This window comes from Bombus pascuorum, chromosome 7 (genome assembly GCF_905332965.1).
Source record: "Bombus pascuorum chromosome 7, iyBomPasc1.1, whole genome shotgun sequence".
Taxonomy (NCBI): domain Eukaryota; kingdom Metazoa; phylum Arthropoda; class Insecta; order Hymenoptera; family Apidae; genus Bombus; species Bombus pascuorum.
Window position 1 is genome coordinate 3,681,501 of NC_083494.1, and position 20,103 is coordinate 3,701,603.

The 20,103-nt window shown below is 38.3% G+C and overlaps 1 protein-coding gene and 1 long non-coding RNA gene across 2 annotated transcripts in view; both read right to left on the reverse strand.

Moving 5' to 3' along the window:
* Positions 1-20,103, reverse strand: part of LOC132908700 (uncharacterized) — a 321,053-nt gene that overhangs the window by 55,174 nt on the left and 245,776 nt on the right. The window lies entirely within an intron of this gene.
* On the reverse strand, positions 4,641-9,929 carry LOC132909135 (loricrin-like). Its single transcript, XM_060963735.1, has 3 exons — positions 9,567-9,929; positions 6,156-6,675; positions 4,641-5,691 (listed from the first exon to the last, which is right to left on the reverse strand). Exons 1-3 carry the CDS (start codon positions 9,646-9,648, stop codon positions 5,268-5,270), a joined length of 1,026 nt encoding a protein of 341 aa, XP_060819718.1. The 5' UTR covers positions 9,649-9,929; the 3' UTR covers positions 4,641-5,267.

The following is a 20,103-nucleotide window of genomic DNA, read 5'->3' on the forward strand; positions in this document are numbered from 1 at the left end:
TTGAAGGCATGTAAATCTCAATCAACGATACAGAGCCCGATGTTATATTCGACACATTCGAAACCACAGTTTTTGTCCTTTATTTATTCGATGTACGACTGGCCTCGGAGTTAGATCGAAGGGTTCGATAAAATTTTTCCTCGATAAATTGCCAATTTTTATAAAATTCTTACGTTCGTCTGATAAGCGCAATGAATCGTAAAACTATAAACGCGATACAAAAATTAGAAAATGGTAAATATCGTAAATGTAAATCACGATGTAAGACGACATCGTAATTATTAAAAGACATCAATTGAACTTAAAAAATAAAATATTCGATTCGATAAATATCATACCGATTAAAAGTTCTTGTATAAGTATTGCACCGATTAACCCACATCTTTGTACTAACTCATTTCTAAACGTCCATAAACGACATAAACGAATAAACTAATGATCGAACACGATGCGTGAGTGAACGGATAATCGTGTACACAAATCGGTCGTAGCACAGATTCGTTGTGTTTATTATATAGTATATATACATATATATATATATAAAATGTATAATATAATTAACATTATCGGTATTAAAATGAATTGCGAGTGAATTAGTAATATCGAACAGAAGAGAAAAAGAATCAGATTTCTCGCCGCATGTATACATATGTACACACACACACACACACACATACACGAAGACTAAAGTCGTAGTTTTTAATGTCGCTGATGCGAATTATCGCCGCTGTTGTTAATTTTGACGATTGATTTATCGGGTAGGTTATTGTTTAACGTAGCCGTTACGTTGTTCACGAAGGCCACATGGTAATGCCTATGTAGTAGAATTATTGCTCGTTATAGTTGCTCATCCCATTCTTTATCGCCAAAAGAAAAACAAAAAAAAAAAAAAAAAAAAAGTAAGAGAAATCGAGAGCAAATGGTGTGTGTATAATTGTTAAGCGAGTAGTTCCTACTCAGTCTCCGAATTTCACAATGTTTTCCCACGTCCCTGAATATCCTTCTTTGACGGTCGAAAGTTTCGTTGGACAATGAACGGTGAACGTAATTGAAGAGAAACATAAGCGGAACCTCTTAACGAGTTTCTCATTTACCGTTTTCGGTAATGAATATTCATGGACAAAAGTATGATCGTTACATCTACAAAGACGCGCGCGAGAATTAACTTTTTTTTGCGAAATGAAGCGTGTGCGAGTTTTTCTTACCTGTCACGCGAACGTCCAGGCTCTTTCGAACCTTTTCATTGGTCGTCACGGTCGATCGCAATCATTTTACGCGACTCAAGCGAATAACGCACACAATGAAATCGTAGCAGTTCTACGCAATTATTTTAAAGTAGACACGAATCGTCGTTGGAAATAAGCAAACTCTCATCCGTCGTTATTGTTTACCATCCTCCTTCCCAACTAGGGGTATTCAATCATTAGAATGTGATCGTTTTGCCATACCAACCACAGGGTTAAAAGTCACACGCGGATTATTCATTTAACCTGTCAGATCTTAGGAAGCATCTTCTTAATCGCGAGGTAACGGTATAAGAAAATAACGACGTTAGTTCTGTACGGAAATAGCTTTTAAGCGTACGCTGGCGTAGAAGATGTAGCGCTCGTTAAGCGAGGCGTCTGTGCACGACCAACGGTGGTGAAATTACATCTAGACAAATGACAGAGGGAAGAGAATGTTTCCTGTGCATCACGATGTATACACAGACGCATCTTCTGTGTGTTTTCATTCGGTTGCTGTCAACAGACAGAAGACTTTCACTCGGCTATTAAGTCCGCGATGAGTTGGCTGGTTAAGTCAAGCTACTCGCAGACAACGGAGAACGGAATTATCGTTATTATATTGCCAGTGTGGCCACTTTGTAGCTGGTAACCGCGTTCTTTTCGCTATCTCCTTTTTACAACCAGAAACAGAATTAGATGATCGTAAAATGTTTCTTTGCGGATGATCGGAATTGCACGTAGCTCATATTGAAGGAACAATTAGGCGAGAAACAGCAAAAGGAAAAAATAATTCCGGGTTCAATGAGTTTGCTTGGTTTCATGCTGGCTCATCGTTGAAAGATTTTACGCTATCAACGAGATACGCCGCAACGCGAAACCGAAGATACTTTAAGTGAGGAAGAATACGAATTACACGTTCAGAATTGCCTATATTATTTCATCGCCAGTATTTTAATGATACGATAGGCAAAGTTATTTTTTATGATTTGTAATAGTTACTGTGTATCATCTCGATTCTCGATAGAAGCTGAATTTCTGATCGTATAAATTATATAAAAAGGATCTCGTTTGAGACGACAGGTTAATGTAATAATTCATAGCATATCTTGGTTCGTTAATTCACCCTGTTCTATCGAAACGACATACCGTGTAAGGAGAAAGAAGGAGAATCCCGCGATATGCGAATGAATATTGTTGCGTAGATAAATCTATATGATAAGATCCGATGTATTTCTAGTGGCGTACATGTTAATTATGAGACAGCCACTGTCACGTACATATCAAATACCATACATTGTAATCAACGATGTAACGGAAAATGTATACATATCATGATGCGTGCTCTACATTATACATACATATATTAGGTACACTAGCGTGTAAGGTAAGGAAGTACGTAAGAAGGGAAAAAACATGATAAAAAAATATATATAAGACATGTATATATACGTATTATATATATATAAATATATATATATATATTCATATATATTTATATATATTTATATATATATAGCGTGGTTCTCCTCTCGCAAAAAGAGATCGATGGTTTCGTAACTCCACAAAATTAGGGAGACCCTCTTCATTTTTTGCGAGCGACGAGTGTCTCCTTAATTTCTCTTTAATTTCTGGTGTACTATCCAGCGATCTGGCCGGAGGAGAAGAGAAACGAAGGCTCGCGTGTATCGCGAACGAATTAAAAAACAAAGAAGAAATGTGCGAATGATGGGCTGCCTGAACGCCGAACGCGAAACGAAAGGTTCAATCGAGCTAGTGATGCGAACTCGTTACTATAATAATACGCAGCGTTACGGAAACGCAGTGTTCCATAACTACTCACCTGCTTTGAAACGGAATCGCGTACCTAATGTTATTGTAACTTTCGTCCTATCTCGCAAGCCTGGGACGCCTACCTATCATAGAGTATTATTATGTGTAAAAACAAAGAAAAATGCCCGACTTACCCCGTAAGAGCATATCTATGTATATGTATTACGAAAGCGTTACCGATACTGTATTATACGACATATTATACGTGTATAATTGAGAAATTGAACGCGATGTTGATCGTAAATGTTAAAAATAAAAAGTGTACGAAAAAGTCAGAGTTGTTACTTTAATAATTATCCCCAGCAGCGAAATAAGAGTCGCAAAGAATTGCATTTACGGCTACGTAAACACGAAATTGAAAGTGCTACGTTGCTTCGAAAACTTTCACTTTGATTAACAGTCGTTAACCCGGTTAACCCCTTGACTAATGTTGGCGCCTAAAGGCGCTTATTACATTTGCACTTGTGATACTACAGGCGCCTAAAGGCGCTTAAAAGAATTGCTCTTATGATACTGTAGGCAACTATAGGCGCTTGGAAAATTTTATCGACCATAATTCCAGCGAATCTCGCTTGAACCAGATGTAAGTGAATGCTAATTTGACAATTACGTATTCCGTTAGTCATATATTATTTAAATATGTTTATTTTTCAGTTATTTTTTTTATATTCTTGAAACGAAATATTGGGACAAGAAAATGGTCAGGAAAAGTACATTCAAACGTGAAACAACGATAATTCATATTTCTGATTCTATGGAAACAAGCGAGTTCAAATAAATGAGAATACGAATGAATAAACGATATTGCTTTTATGTAACGGAATTCAGTGTTTTAATTATTTCAATATAGTTCCTGAGAAATGTAAGTCTGACAAAAAATTTCACTGTTCTTGGTGTAAGTCGCGACAAAATTCCTACCGTATGATACGCCTGGTACGTCTCAAAGTCTGCCATAGTCCAAGGGTTAATACATCGCGGATATATGAAAATTTATTTTTCTATGAAACCAATTGGAGAAATGAAACCTACTTGGAGATTTGTATTACTCGTTAGATATCATGACGAAATTTTGCATATTTCGTATATTTTTGTATATATGCACTCTTTGCACTTTTATGCCTTTGAATCTCCCATAAATGCGTAAGCATCCCCAGTAGCGAATTAAATTCATCGTCTTCGCTTTTCTGAACGGATTTCAAACAGGAGACCTTCGTTTTTTGAAGAAACGAGGCTAACAATTATTCTTGAGAAACGTGGTCATTACCTGACGTTGAACATCCATTGCAGAAAGGGAGTGGCAAATAGGTCAGGACACATTCCGTTATAATTCGAGCGAATCAACGTAGGAGCCGTAGGTCCCGATATCGATACGCGTTTTTAGCTAGGTTACGACAGAAATAGAAAGAACTCTTACTTATTCATGCCTTCCCGGTATTCGAGTTAGGGAATCGATAAATCGACCGACCGACTACGTCGCCCAACTAACCCTACGACGAGCTCAATCGCCTTACGTATATGTATAGTCGCTGGTTTTTATTCTAGCTACAAAGGGTAGGTCGTGTCGCAATGAACTTCCATCTGTGATTACGTTTCTTTTTCCAGCGTAGCGGCTTTATTAGTACAAAAAGCATTTTTACAAAATAAATAAGTTACAGGCTCTGAACGAGGAACGAATTCATTTTCGTGTCTCTTTCTTCCTTTCTTTCCAATTTGCCTGCCTCTTTCAGAGACTCTCGTGCGTACGATATTCGCTCCTTTCGATTCGATGCGATGGTAAGTATTATCAGCGGACGGTTTCCTAAGAGCAAATAGGAAGAGAGGTAAGCAAAAGCGTGCCGAATCTTTTAAGTTTCTCGTATTCCTTTTCTTCCGTTTGCTTTCAGAAATACGCCTGCTACGATACACACTGAAGTTCTCGCAAGGCAGCGGCCGTTACCGCGTTACTGTTAAACTTTTAATACGGATCCTGAATACTTGGGCGATGATTTTAGGTTCGCGAGAATGACCTCCGATTCCGCTTCCTTCCTTTTCGTTTCATCGGCAGATGTTCCATTGGTCTGGATAAGATCAACGTTTGGAATGAGTTTGTTGTGTCTGGATCGTGACATGGAGGATGTCGATGTGTTAAAATTCTTTTGGCCCGTTTGATGGTGGTTGATGATTGGTGAAACATGGTCGAAGGTCGTCGCGCGAGATGAAAACTTCTTCCGATTAATATTGGTAGCCTCCGTTGCTGGCGTAACTTTGACCACCTCCGCCGCCGGAGTAGCCACCGCCACCACCGCCACCGGAGTAGCCACCACCTCCGGAATAACCTCCGTTACCACCTCCTCCAGAGTAGCCACCGCCGCCTCCTCCAGAGTAACCACCTCCGCCACCTCCAGAGTAGCCACCACCGCCGGAATAGCCACCGTTTCCACCTCCGCCTGAATAGCCACCGTTTCCACCTCCGCCGGAATAACCTCCGTTTCCACCTCCGCCAGAGTAGCCTCCGTTTCCACCTCCGCCAGAGTATCCACCGTTTCCACCGCCGCCGGAGTAGCCACCACCACCGGAATATCCTCCGTTTCCACCTCCAGAGTAGCCACCTCCGCCTCCAGAGTAACCACCACCGCCTCCAGAATATCCACCGGAACTAGAACCGGTAACGATTCCAACAATTCGATTAGTGATTGCCAAAGTTTCTCCATAAATATGTATATACATGGAATTATATACAACGGAAAGGAGAAAGAAACTTTTAGAATAAATTTCTAGATATAAGTTAAAAACAGGCTGGTCTCGCTAACTTTCTCGAGCCTGCTGCGTTCTTTCGATCATTTCTGATGGAATTGCATTCTTTCCAAATTTAAAGAAGATAGGAAAGAATCGTAATTGACAAGCATGAATGTTTCGTTTGATATTGCGCTACAATTTTTCATAAAATGTTACGAATCCATTTCGGTTGAAATAAGAATGAGATTTGAATACTAGAGAAGCTGAGGAACCGCAGTAGGATTAATGTGTGCAATACGTGCTGTGCTCGTTCGAAACGATATAATCCTAATTCACTTAGAACTACTTGAGTATGAAAAAAATATCGTAAAAAAAATATTTTACCCTCCGAAACTGCCACCACCGGTGCTAGGTGTACCGTAAGTGGAAGATGGTCTCGAGTATCCGCCTCCAGTAGGCGCGCCATAGCTGGTGGACACTCCACCACCTCCAGAAATAGGTGCTGAGTAACTAGCGGATATCGATGATCCACGCGATGGTGCGCCATAGCTGGACGACAATCCACCGCCGAAGCCGTTGCCGCCTCCAGGAGCGCCATAAGTGCTAGACGGTCTTCCGCCACCTGATGGTGCACCATAGGTCGAAGATGGTCTGCCACCACCGTTGGAAGGTGCTCCGTAGGTGCTAGATGGTCTTCCTCCGGATGGAGCGCCATAGGTGCTAGATGGTGCTCCATAGCTACTGGATGGTGCTCCATAGCTCGAGGAAGGACGACCGCCACCACCGCCGCCGCCGCCTCCACCACCACCGGACGGTGCACCGTAGGTGGATGATGGGCCACCTCCTCCTAAGTTCGGTGTCCCATAGCTTGTTGATGGTGGTAAGTAGCTACCCGAAATTGGAGCTGTAAATAAACGTTTCTTCTCACCAGGAGTTCTCAACTTGTACGCACGACCTTCAAACAGATCGTTAGGTAGTTTCGCGCCGTTGTTTTAATTTTTAGTAAAGTAAGATTTAGATATATTAATATTTGCAACATGTTGCACTGATGACGTAAACATATTTCGTAGATACAGTCGCGAATATATTGTTAGATTTGTTTGTACGAGTATTTCTTATTTCGTTTCTATCGGAAGATCTTGCTGATCTGAGTTCTGTTTAATATGTGAATTTCGTTATATCACGTTACAAATGGTATATTTTCTTATTATTGTTATGCAATTATTCCTTTGTATTTTCTTCTTATAACTATATGTATAAATACTGCAACCGTACGGAGGAAGTTAGATCAAAAGTCTTGTCTTCTTTGTAGGTTCCGAAATTTCTGTTACATACGTTACATTACAACGTTAACGAGATCGTGATTCTCATTGTGTCTTTTTGTTCTTATCTTTGTCATTAATCGGTGAAAGTGTGGGAGATCTCTAAATGACTTCGCCTTGTTAACTATGTCGTGTGCTCGTGGTTTACAACTTCATACAGTGTTCTCTAAACTCATCTACAACCTTCTCGGCGAATCTGCTGAGATACCACTACCTTTGAAATTGCCGAGGTCAAGAGCCACGATCTGTTCGCATTGTCTTTAATCAAGTTCGTGACTGAACTTCCCCTACTGTCCTTTATTGTTTCATTGCCTGACAGAGCATTGCCGGAAGAATATTCGTAATTGAATATTCAAGGTTCGCTTAATGACTTATTTCGCTATTTAAGAACTATAATCTTATTTTCAGGCCGTGTCATGAAATAAGTGAAACTTTCATCGAGTACTTTTTCTGCGAATAACAACAAAATATTTCACGCTGGTTTTCACTGGAAAGTTTGTTTCGTACTTTAACTAATTTAGACTTAAATAATTTTTACTCTTAGGCACTTTTCTTACAAAATTCATTCTCAGTTAATCTTCTTACAAAACGAAAATTATAATTCTTGTATATTAAAACGAATGTAAATCAAAATAACTTTTACCATTCCATGTGAATTTCAATTTCTCAAAAGTAATTGCATAATAAATAGTTTCTTACGTAAAGTGAAATTTTGATACTTAATTCAGCCAGCGCGGAAGTACTTACGTGATTACTATTCATTAAACATAATTTAAGATTTCTTCGATAAAATAAACTACAAAATAGATTGCAACAAAATCGCAAGTAGATTGTAACAATTCCTATTCAGAAACTTGCTTGTCTCGTGTATTACTTTTAATTATATTAATTATTTAATAATATTGCTTGCGATATCAAAATAGAAATTATATCGACCCCTTTGATTTCGTAAAAACAAAACGAGGAACTATTAAAGTTTCCTGTTCTATATTTTATCACGGCTACATAATGACACAATATTTCCTGAATCTTGCCGTAGATGAGAAATACAAGTTCTTTACTGCGAAAATTATATGAAGACTGTAGGAAGAAAAAGATGGAAAATTTAATTAAAATTCAGATTAATGTACCGATAAAATTTTCAAGACCTAATAAAATTAATCAATTGATCCTGAAATTGTTCTTCTATTCAATTTTGCAGCTTAACGCAGCTTACGCTTTGCGTAATTTTTAAAATATTGCTTGTCAGAATATTCAATTGTTGAAAGATATTAAAATATCATTGTATGTGAAATATTATTTGGTTTCTACAAAACAGATTCCCTTCACTGATAGCTATCTTACGTTAAAATATTTCTTCTTAATTACAGACCGACGTAAAGATCAAGGGACAGAAATATGTTTATCGGGTTTTCTTCCTATCATCTTGTGTACAATACTGTCTGTGTCAAATGTGTCTGTATATACACACATAAATATGTACATAGATACTGTTTATGCATATATGCAAGTATACTTTGTTTAATGTCGCGTTGAAAAGTCTCCTCTCTTTATCCGATCGATTAAAAGACGAATCTAATTTTGAAATGGCCCGGTGCGGAATATTTGATTTTATCGAAACGGTTTATATTCGTTCGCAACCGTAGAAGAAGTGTGTCAGATGGCGAGATATCGGTTCAATTTTCACATTAGCTTACTAGTACGTGCGACATCGTCGATGAGCCGTATCGATAATTCACAGCGCTTCGTCCTTTGAATATTTCATTCCCAGTTGCTCGAAGCAGCGACGACGATTTCTATTTTTTTCCGCGTGCTAATTTTTCAATTTCACGTCCAATTTTCATTCACCAGCGAACGCAGGACGTTCGTCCACGAGGAGAAACTTAGAGCAGCGCGACCATGTGTAATTTATCTTTCACCCGGTTCAATCAGTGCAAAGTGATAGTTCCGCTACGTATACGCTAATCAGAAGCATCGTGCTATCATGTATGTCGCTTTCTGTCAATTTTTTAAACTTTCTAGTTCTTTTTCGTGGCTTTCGACTTTCTACGCGCTTCGGCACGTTTTCCGTCAAGTAGTTTCGAAGGGTAATAAAACGCCTCGACTATTATACTTTCGCTTCGCGACTTCGATTTTTAATCGTAAATCGGGTTTATTTTTACGAGACTTTTTCAGATCGTAACTAGCGTACAGCCAGAGAAGTATAGTTGAACCGATTGTTTCAACGTGACATAGTTTTACAATGTTGCCACTTGGAAATTACCAACTTTTACGTCGACTGAAGTTATTATCTCGAGTTTGGGAACTAATATAGCTCAACACTTTGTTAAATGTCGCGTTATATTTTACTTTTAATGGATATTCTTAGCCGAGTATTCGTAATTCTACGTAACAAAAATATCGATCTCGTTTAATTGTTCTGGATATTCTTACTTTTTTCGCGTAGGTATTGAATTTTTCTAAGTATTCTTACCCTCGGCGTAGATAGGTTGCAAGAGCAGGGCCGTAGCGAGCACGGTCGCTGCCAGGGGAGCCCATGTTTTCGCGGGCTTCATGATCCCTGACGAGTGGTTGACGTAGCTTCAAGATACAGCCGAAGCCGATTCACATGCACGAACTTATACCCCGAGAGGACTTCTCGATACGCTCACGTGTGTAACGTAGGAAATAGAACGAAGAAATAGAATCAACTGTGAGCTAGAGGCGCGGAGGCGATGTGGCCTGCTCGACGCATCCGTAAGATTTGGTCTAACGTGCTTCAAACATCGTCGATCTCGCTTATATAGTTAACCGTCTTTCGGAGAAAGTCCTCGCGCGAGTGCAAGAGGATGCTACCAGGTAGGCAAGACTTCTTGATGAACGTGGGAGGGGGGCAAGTTGTGGGGTGAAAGACAGTGAGGGAAGTGGAGGACAGGAGGGGATCGAGGACCTCGGGTGGAGGATCGGTAAGAGATGCGTTTTAGCGTCGTGGTTGACCCTGGTCAGGCTGTTACTCTACCATTTATTCCTTTCTTTGTCTCATACATCAAAACCTGTTCGTCTTTGTTCTTCCTTTTTGATCTTCGTATTGTTCGCGTCTTTTCTTGTCGCATCACGAATTTAAAGCTCTTGTTATGATAAATTACCGCAGACGCGGCCTTGATGTCACAGCCGATGGCAGAGATCGGGAGATGATGACGATGGTAACCATCACCCGAGGCACCGACATGCTCGTTCATCTCGTGCCAGTTATTCGACGTTTCGTCATTTTATTAAATATCTATGTAGATTATTCGTTGCGTTCTTTGGTTACAACGACGCTCGCCGAACGTGAACTTTTCAAAGGATGCCCTTTGACTCGGACTTCTGTCACCTCATTTATACGATAATCAGAAGTTTAACTTTTAAAAGGAGGAGAAGAAGAGCGGACAGCTCGACCGATCTTAGTTTCGGACGACTTTGCGTAATTTTCTGTATTCTCCGAATGATTTACTCCGCACTTGCTCCGGAAGTGAAAACGCTGGCCTGTTCAGAGTGCGAATTTAATTCCTATTGTTAGTCAAATTTTGGGCGCTCGTTTGTTCCAATCGTGATGCGAATATAACGACGTCAAAAGTTCCTCTACGTTGATTTATCGAATAGGAAAGTAGTTGCATTCTTAATAGGAAGCTTTGTGTATTTTGAATTATAAGTAAGTAGTAGTTGGCCAATACCGTGTCAAATATTACGGGAATCTATCCTCAACTATGTGTTTCAATTTCATTAAAACGAGTTTCTCCTAAAGTTTCTCCAAAACGTGTGTGTGATAGTCATTGACTCTCATTGTTTCTTAAAACACTATATTACCGTATACCTTTTTCAGTATGAGACAATCGTAGAATTGTTATATCGTTTGACGATTAACCTTTAATCCAATCGAGGAATTTCCTCTGTCCGTCAGAAAACGATCGTGTGCTATACTACATAAGACAATCGTAACATTTATTAGTGTAAGTGTGCGAATTTCTTATATTACTTAATGTGAAGTAAGAAATTAAAAAAGTGTAATTTGATTTGATTTATGTATTTATGAAACTCGATTATTGCAAATCGTATAATTCGATTATTCATATTGACTGGTCAATAGTAATTAACAGGTACTAAATATGTATATATATTTATAACATATCATAATATATATAATACGTAATCAGGTGTAGTAAAGCGCATAGGTTCTAGGAAATTCACTTTTTCTTCAAGTTTTGTATATATTTCCATGAATTGGGTAAAGCCATAATTACTAACATTATGTGATATTTTTTAAGCCCGTGCGACTACCGTTATACCTAGATATTTATAATTCATAACAGGGTGTAACTAGGATGTAATTAGACGTGACGTAACACAAACAGAGTACATTGGTATAGGTTTTTATTTCTTTATAATACACGAAGAAGACAACAGCGTGACGATATTCGCAAGCGATCGTCGTTCCCAATTCCATCAAACGCAAACGTAAAGGTTCTCGGACGTTTCTTGCAGCGATCACGATAAAGGCAATCGGATGTAGAATCCTCGTTTCATTTAATAATCACGTTCGATTAATATAAATTGCCTGGTGATGGCGGAGCGCCGGTTACACCACATTTTTTGCGCAACCGGCAAAGATTCATCGCTAGCCATAGTCCCGCTAAATTAGGATTAAGAACTTAAGCGGCTGCATGGGTGAGCACGACTAACGTCGCTACTTAGGCAAGCATTTGCCCGGAACACGTTTCGCTCTGACCCATTGCGATATACGGAGCACGGATGACGATGGGCATGATTTCTAGGCCGAGGACACGATCTGCCTACGTGTACGAAGTTGTTCGGGAAAATGACGATATCGTCGATAGAATACAGATACAGTTGGATGCTCCTGCGAGGCGAACGACTAGCGCGCAATCTTGCAAATCGACGTATTACCGCCGCGTCGCTCGTACGTTTCGTACCCTCTTACTCGATCTTCGTTGTCTCGATGATGTACAGCGGCCGATCGCATCTAAGCCTGTGCCGTGCAAATTTATTCGCCTAGTTGGACGCTGCAAATTGGAAGAACGATATGATGCATCTGTTTCTGTCACGGTTCTACGTTTTACCCGCAACCACGTGCCAACCATCGCGGATTTTGCTTCGCGTTCAGTGGAGCGCGAATTTTTCGTTGCTTCTACCCTTTTCAGTTTTCCTTGCCGGGCTGGAAATAAACGAACGTGGGAATCGCGGTCGCGTACACGGGTCTGTTTAACTGTTCGATTCTAGATAAACGTTCGACTTCTCGATCTTCGGCCACGTAAGTACGTTCGACGGATCTATATCGTTCCGCCTTCCGTTTTTTTCTAATTCCCTTTTACGCCGACGTACACGGCGATGTTCGCGAAACACTCGCGGCAGTTAGCGCGCTCTCACTGATTGCTGAAAGAACGTTGCTAAATCGACGATTTATTATTGCTCGTGTAGTAATAACGTAGCCGATGCTAGCGTACCACAGTTGCTGAGATGCACCCGCTATGACAACGTTGCGGTAATATGAATTGTTGGCCCAGATTCGAATGTGTTTATCATCGGGGCACGTCATTGATTGGACCGTTGCAACACCAGCCGCGGCGTAACCAAAAAGAAAAAAAAATTAAGCTTCCAAGTAGTCGATGCTGTAGCGTGCGTTGATCGATAAGATCTCTCACGTGACGAAGAACGAAAGCTTGCGCTTTTTCTTCGGCTAATTTACCAACGTTCCGTTTCTTGAACCCAGACATAGGTATCTGTTAACGATCTTAAAGCATTACCGATACAGCGCTATGCAAAAGTTTCGCGTTAACTGCTTAAATGTTAGTCTCACGTGAACTGATATTTTAGTTTTTTCTCGTAAAGAGAACTTTCAGAAACTACCGTTATAGATAGAGCTGCGACCCTTTGGAGAGTAACCGAGCTTCCTGGAATACTGGAAAGGGGCTGACAGAAAATATAAAAATTAGTTTATTGACAGATTAAATTATTCCGAATTATTATTAATACACGATTCTAAAACTTGATAGTATCTCTGAGAAAATGGTTGTCGTCAAGGGAGCAAAAAAAGAGTATATAAAATATAGTTTACGTTAAATTATTCAATATCTTTTTAAGCAATTACGGGAAATAAAATGAAGCCATTAGCGAGTATCTCTGTGTTTATTTCTGAAACGTTTTTTTATAATTCTGTATTTGCTAACTATCTGATCGTGCATTATAGCAGCAGAACTTACGCAACAGTTACGAACGTGTACCTTCCTGATAAATATAACGAAAAATTTGTACGTGTATTGAGCAAGTCTAGTTGCATTAGAATTCGGTACAAACAATTTACGTTGATCGACGTTAAATTATCGAGTCGTATGGACTGGAGCACAATAGAGGAATTAATTAAGAAACAATCATCGAGTCGATCGATACACTTACTTTACATCAACCAGGCTATACGCTTCATTCATCACGCTCGTATCCGAGCAACGCTAATTTTATGTATTTCGAAGCAGTTTCTCCAAACAGCCTCTAGAAATCTATCGATAAATCCTAATTTATACTCTGACGCGAATGCGATGGTTCATAAATTCGCCCGAAGGATTCGACGTTTAATTCCCAAGTTAACGATAGCGATAAAACTTTCCAGCCAATTATCGATCATCCTCGCCTCCGTCATCAAAACGAACTGAAAGATTTTACAGCGAGGGATCGCGTTTACCGAGACGCGGTTGATCGCCAGCGAGTTGAGCTCCTTTCGATCCAGTTGAGCGATTTGCATCGTTGGAACAATGGTAACCGCGGCGCGGCGCCAGGGGAATTCTACCTAGAGACGAGCAGGACGACGTCTCCGTTCCAGGAAAAAGCGAACAGCGCTTGCCGTGTTCTCGTTTTCGGCGCGTCGTGATTTCCATAGCACGCAGCAGATGAACGGCCCAGGGACTAGCTAGGAAGAAGTGGAGATGGAAAGGAGGCTAGATTAGCGTGGGGTAGGAAAAAGCGAAAGTCATGTCAGACCAATCGCAGCTGAGACAGACGGAGCATTGTGCGCATCTCTGCCCTAGATAATTAATATCCGTGGTCGGTAGTTTTCTGCGGGCGAGCGCGGTGCATCGCGCCGACATAGTCTCCGCGCCACGTCGATTGCTTCATTTTCCCGTCGAGCTAATTGATTAAAGGGATTATTATTACAGCGCCGTGAGCAGGATGCTCCGCCGACCGGCACACAGCCGATTTCCTCGCCTCGTCGCCACTCTCGTTTATGACAGCCGGTGTGTTGCAACGCCTGATTTTTCCACCCTTTTTGTCTCGATTGTTCCGATCACCTCGCTACGCACATGAATCTCTTTTTCGACGAGCGTTCACGACACCTTTCGAACGCGTGAGAATTATGGTGTCCGGTGAATGGTTCATACAATTGAACGCATCAACTTACGAACAAAATCTTTTGTATGTTCTTCAGCGATTCACAACCGTCGCACTAATTATCTGATCGCGATTCTTGTCATTTTCATCACAGAATCTTATCATTTGACAGACGTTGTATAATTTGAAACAAGTAATAATAGACTAAATAAAAATAGATGAAACAGTAAATGGAATAAATTTGTAATAAATTGTTTCAATCTCGCGAGTCACAAGTAAGAATATATCGACTGTCAAGAACGCCGTTGATTTACCCAACAACTTGATACGTTTTAAAACCGGATATCTCAATAATCGGACAGAAAGCAAGCTGCGATATAAATTGCGTTTGCTACTGACCGGATCTTCGTTATCCGTGTTATAAGCTATGTACATCTGTGTTATGATTTACTCTTACGACGTTTTCCAACATTTCGTTTTAATTTGATCTGGACTTTTAATTAAGGGCTTGTAGTTTGTCCTGTATTTACCTTTCCATATTTGTAGCTTCCATGAGATTTTTTCATTTCTGCCTTGCAGTTACGAAACAAATAAAGCTACTACGTGTCAATTCGGATGCGAAATTTTAATTAACGTATAAATTGCGGATTGTTACGTATTTGTGAAAAATTTGAGGGCACAAAATACATAGAATGTACGTAATATTATACAAGATACGAAAACGTACAAAGTAAAGTATTTTCATTATGATATTTAATACATGTGTAACATAGGTGAAATGAATATCTGCTTTCATTATTTTCTTTCATATTATATTTCAATCCTGGAAAGATCTTCATACGGAAAATATTTAAAGATACGTGCACTGTATTTTTAACTTGCATTAGGATTCGTAATTGTGAAGATGATCGGATGTTCGATATCAGTATTAGATATCAAATTAACGAAGTAATTAGTGCGATGCCATATTCTGTGAGTAAGATGGAAAAAGAAGTTTGAAATCACAATCTGTGGTTGCATTAATGGAAATAGAAGTTTGAAAAGTGAAAATTGGTCAATTGAGTAATTTCCTCGCCTGCCTTGTTTTATCACAGTAAATCATCAATCTTTTCTTAAAGAATAGAAATATTGCAGGATATTATTTACGATACGCAATATGGAGCGTCAGTCAAACAAACTGTAATCTTCTTCGTTTTTTAAATTATTCCGACAGAAGTCATTGTAATGATTATGTATTTTTTGTAGATATCTTTGTATCGATATTGATAATACCACATAATATTCTTTAATAGACGTTTAATCATACAGTTACTACAACGTTAACTGTGTGACAATAAAATGTCATTTTTCTACCGATATTAATTGCAAACAAAATATAGTAATAATTACGCGTCGGAAAAATGTACTTTCTGATTTACGATTTTTTAATTTTAAAATACGAATATTAAAATTCGAACGAATAAATTCCCCAGTGAAATTTGGTTTCAGAATCTGTGCTTGAAATGTAAGGCTGCTTTCATTAAAAATAGTAGATTCATTTCTCATTCGTCGACTGGAAGATTATGTTTCGTTAAATTCAATTAAAGTATCGTACGATCTATGCTAAATTATGTAGAATAATTAATTTGGTACCGAGCTGTACTCATTATCAAAATCTACTATTATATTCTCATTGTATTCGACGCTACTGTTTTCTTAAAACTAATGTAAGTTGTAGAATGTAAATGCTTCAGCTATCTGATAATTCAACAATGGATGAAATTAATATTGTTGTTAATGCGTTTGTGTTCCAATTTAATGGAGTAAAAATATCTTTCCACGAATCTTTCTTGCATTTAAAATGGAAAAATTGTACGATATTTAAAGCTTTTGATTTACTTTGCAGTCAAGACAAAATAAGTAATAATTTTATTAGACATTGTATCAATTCATAGTTATGTTTCGAATCAGTTAAACTACTTCTTAAATATATATTCCATACAATAGCGTGTAAAAGTTTTACTTAATCAGATCACCTGCCGGATAAAAAAACAATTTAGTTTTTATGAATGAATCTAAGGTTCTCATTATTAGTTTCATCCTTTTTATTTCATCGTTATTTCTCAAGAATAATGTCTTGTACTTTTGCTGTCTTAACAGCGCTCATTTCTCCACAGATCAATCTTAAGGTAGTAAGATCGAAGTCAGCGTTGTCTATTTATTGCGACACGCATAATTCGCGAACCAGAAATAGACATAACATAACGAATATCACGAATACGCGAAATGCATATAACGCGCATAAATAAAATAAATAAAAAATAAAAGAAAATAAATAGCAAAGAAAATAATAAAATTCGTAAAATATTCAAAGTAAACTAAGCGTTATGATATTTAGTGGGTAAAATTTTCTATTTACCTTTCGCTCACCTTCCTGTATTTATTTTTACAAAAATATTAATTCGCATGACCATCCGAAGTCCAATAATTCAATTTCAAAAATTTCAATTCGTATTTACGTATCCGTTCGGAGATTATAATTTCCAATAATTCGAGATGATCTCGTAAAAACGTATTTAGCTGTCGTTACAAATTCAGCAACAGATCTGATGGGAAACTTTTGCAGTATAACGCATTTGCACACGACGCGAGAAGTAGTACATGTGTCTCATACAGTTAACTACATGTCATTACTATTGTCACCACATGTACGACTTGCCTTTCTATAGCGATGGTTATCGAAACAGTCGATTGTATTTAGCCGTGAACATCATCGATGAGCGATCTTGAAAACGATTTCTTTTTCTCCCTTCTCCTTAGATCATGAATGGGTAGCATGTTAAGTAACATTTTTACGTTACGTACGTCACATAATGAAACCGTTGATCGTTTCAACCTATAATTAATAAAGAATAATCTGCGTACACATTGTCGTATGAAGTACTATTACGGATATAAGAAAGCCGACGCGGCCGTTTTCATCGATTCAAGGCTGTGCGGGTTATTAAAAAATAAAAAAAATGTTCTATAATCGCAGACCGTGATCGGAAGAATTACCTGTGAAAACCAAGGTGATCCTTTTACTCGCTTGGCCGCTATGTTCTTTAACCTTTCCGTTTATGAAGTAGGAAATTACGGCTCAGCTGAAGAAACAGCTGTACGAACAAAAAATTCCTCTTAAATTACATTACAGTTTCGCTATAATTATGGGATTCTTCGTATTCGATCGTTTTTATCGAAATCTGTCTTAATCCATTAAGGGTGGCACAGAGTGACTGTTATTGAACAGGAAGATGGATATTATAAATCTATGAGATTGTTTCTTAAAAAAAAATTCTTCTGTGTATATGACGGAAAAACAGAATGTAATAAAAGATGTCTCGCGAACATAATGTTTAAAAGACATATGCAGTTAAATTAAAAAGATATTTTAAGTGCTTTTTTAATTATACATTTTTGTTTGCCAAGAGTCAGGATTACTATAAAAGCGATTAGCGTGTATTTTGTAACGTGACACTTACGATACTACTTTAACTTATAGCTACGATGAAATTTCAAAATTCTACTTTTTCAAAGTTTCGTGTAACCTGGTTATTTGGAAGTTAATTTAATTGCAATTCTAACTTGTTAATTTCTTAAACAGTATTAGTTATCTCCCATGGAGACCACATTTCCATGGAAATTTAACGTAATTTGGAAATTTCCTCATTTTTATGTTGTATTATAAATTAATAGAAGTTTCTAAAAGAAGTTTCAGCGAGAAAACTTCGCTGTAAATTCTACTTAATTACGTAACTTCCCTGATAATATAATAAAAGCCTTTACAGGAAATTTCACTGAAATTTTCCTGTCAGAAGCAACGTAGAACGTATTAACTGCAGAAGCTGTCATTACGTTAATTTTTGTATTATTAATATTTAACATCTCCAAGTCCTTTCGTACTAGCCGCTTCATTGCCTATTAATTTCAGATCTTTGAAATTCTAAATTAAAAAAGTTTTTTCCATATTAAAAGGAATCATCACCTTTAACGTTAACTGTACCTTTCACGTGGTAATTTCTTACCAAGCGTACGTTTGCAATACAAATCTTGCAACTTCCACGTACAACTTCGTACTGGTTTCAAATTATTATCTTGTTTTTAATTGTTTTTTAATTATAATGCCCCTTTATAGTTCCAATGGAATTATAAAAATCCCCGTGGAACGCGTAATATATTCGTTAAATCTTTCCGTACTAAATGTTCAAATATTACCGTGAGTCACTGTACATAAACACATTTGAATGTAACTTTGTAATTTAGCTTCAGACTAGCACCATCGATGCTCCGATTTTATTCGTCGCATCGAAGATCCAGTAGTTGCAGACAATTGTCGGCTCGATGATGAACGGTAGCTGGGATATCGGTCGACTCCCACGAGTCTCATCAGCGGACACCTTAAACTAGAGAGAACCACGAGAAAGTTTGTAATTTTCTTCGGGAACTCGGTGACGCGTCGTCGTCGTCGTCGTTGTTGGCGTCCCCGCGAAGACCTCTTCGTAGTCGTAACTGGCCGTGCGATACGGTCGACGAGGTACGATCCGCGTCTATTAATTCGAAAGGTCGGCTTCATAATAATCGTGTCGCTTTGGGCCTAGAAACAAAAAGCGTCAGCATGATTTATTCCGGTCGATGAGCGAACTCGCTCGGTGCGCCATGACTTTACCTTTATTCTCCATTGTATTTCTAACTTCATTTCGATTCTGGTTAGCGTGGCCCCTTTGTATCTCAATTTCGAGGCAGCTCGACAAGTTTTTACATTGTGGAGATTTGAACTTTACTAACTAGCTGTTTCGGTGTTTCTTAATACTTTGACTGCCACCTTGGTCATATATGACAGGCCAGGGTTCCTCCTGTGACGCCACGCTCGAACTTCTTACAATTGTAAAAATTGAATGAAAATTGACAGCGCATTTTGAATATAACCGATAAATAGAAGATACTTTGAAATAAAAAGTGCCCATTGAACAATTAAACATTTTTATTAGAACATCAATAAAAAAAATGAGAACAAATCTTGCATCTGACGGTGTACTGTGTTTGCATCCACATCTTTGAGGGGTAATCTACGAATATTATTATCAACACGCCTTAGAAAATGATCGTAAATGCTGCTTTATAATCGTATAATTGAAGTTAGAAGTGTGCACATACCTTACTATTATATATAGAATGAGCAAATACTGTTTACTAATATTTATATTACAAGTTTCAACAATATATTCTGCACGTTTTGTTTACGACGAAATAACGAATGCGAATGATTTGTTGAAATAAACGAAGACTTGTTATAATATGTCGCTATCAACTGTTACCAAGACGTTACCTGTGACCACCAATAAGAAAAACGGTCCATTGAGGAAGAATGTTGTCTTACATCGTCAATTTATTATTATTTTGCCATTATATGCTTTGGATAATAAAAATACTCCCGTGGTGTCTTTAGCGAAACATGTGATTTCGGCGTGGCAGTCAAAGTATCAATGGAATTGCATTTATTGAAACATATCGGCGAATAGAACAGTTCTGATAACTTGATATGGCAGTGATAATAAAACATGAAGATAATTAAGGTGTTGCTTTTGATCATTGGTGTGCCATTAATTCGTGTTAAGGATAGCACGTTAAACTCTCGA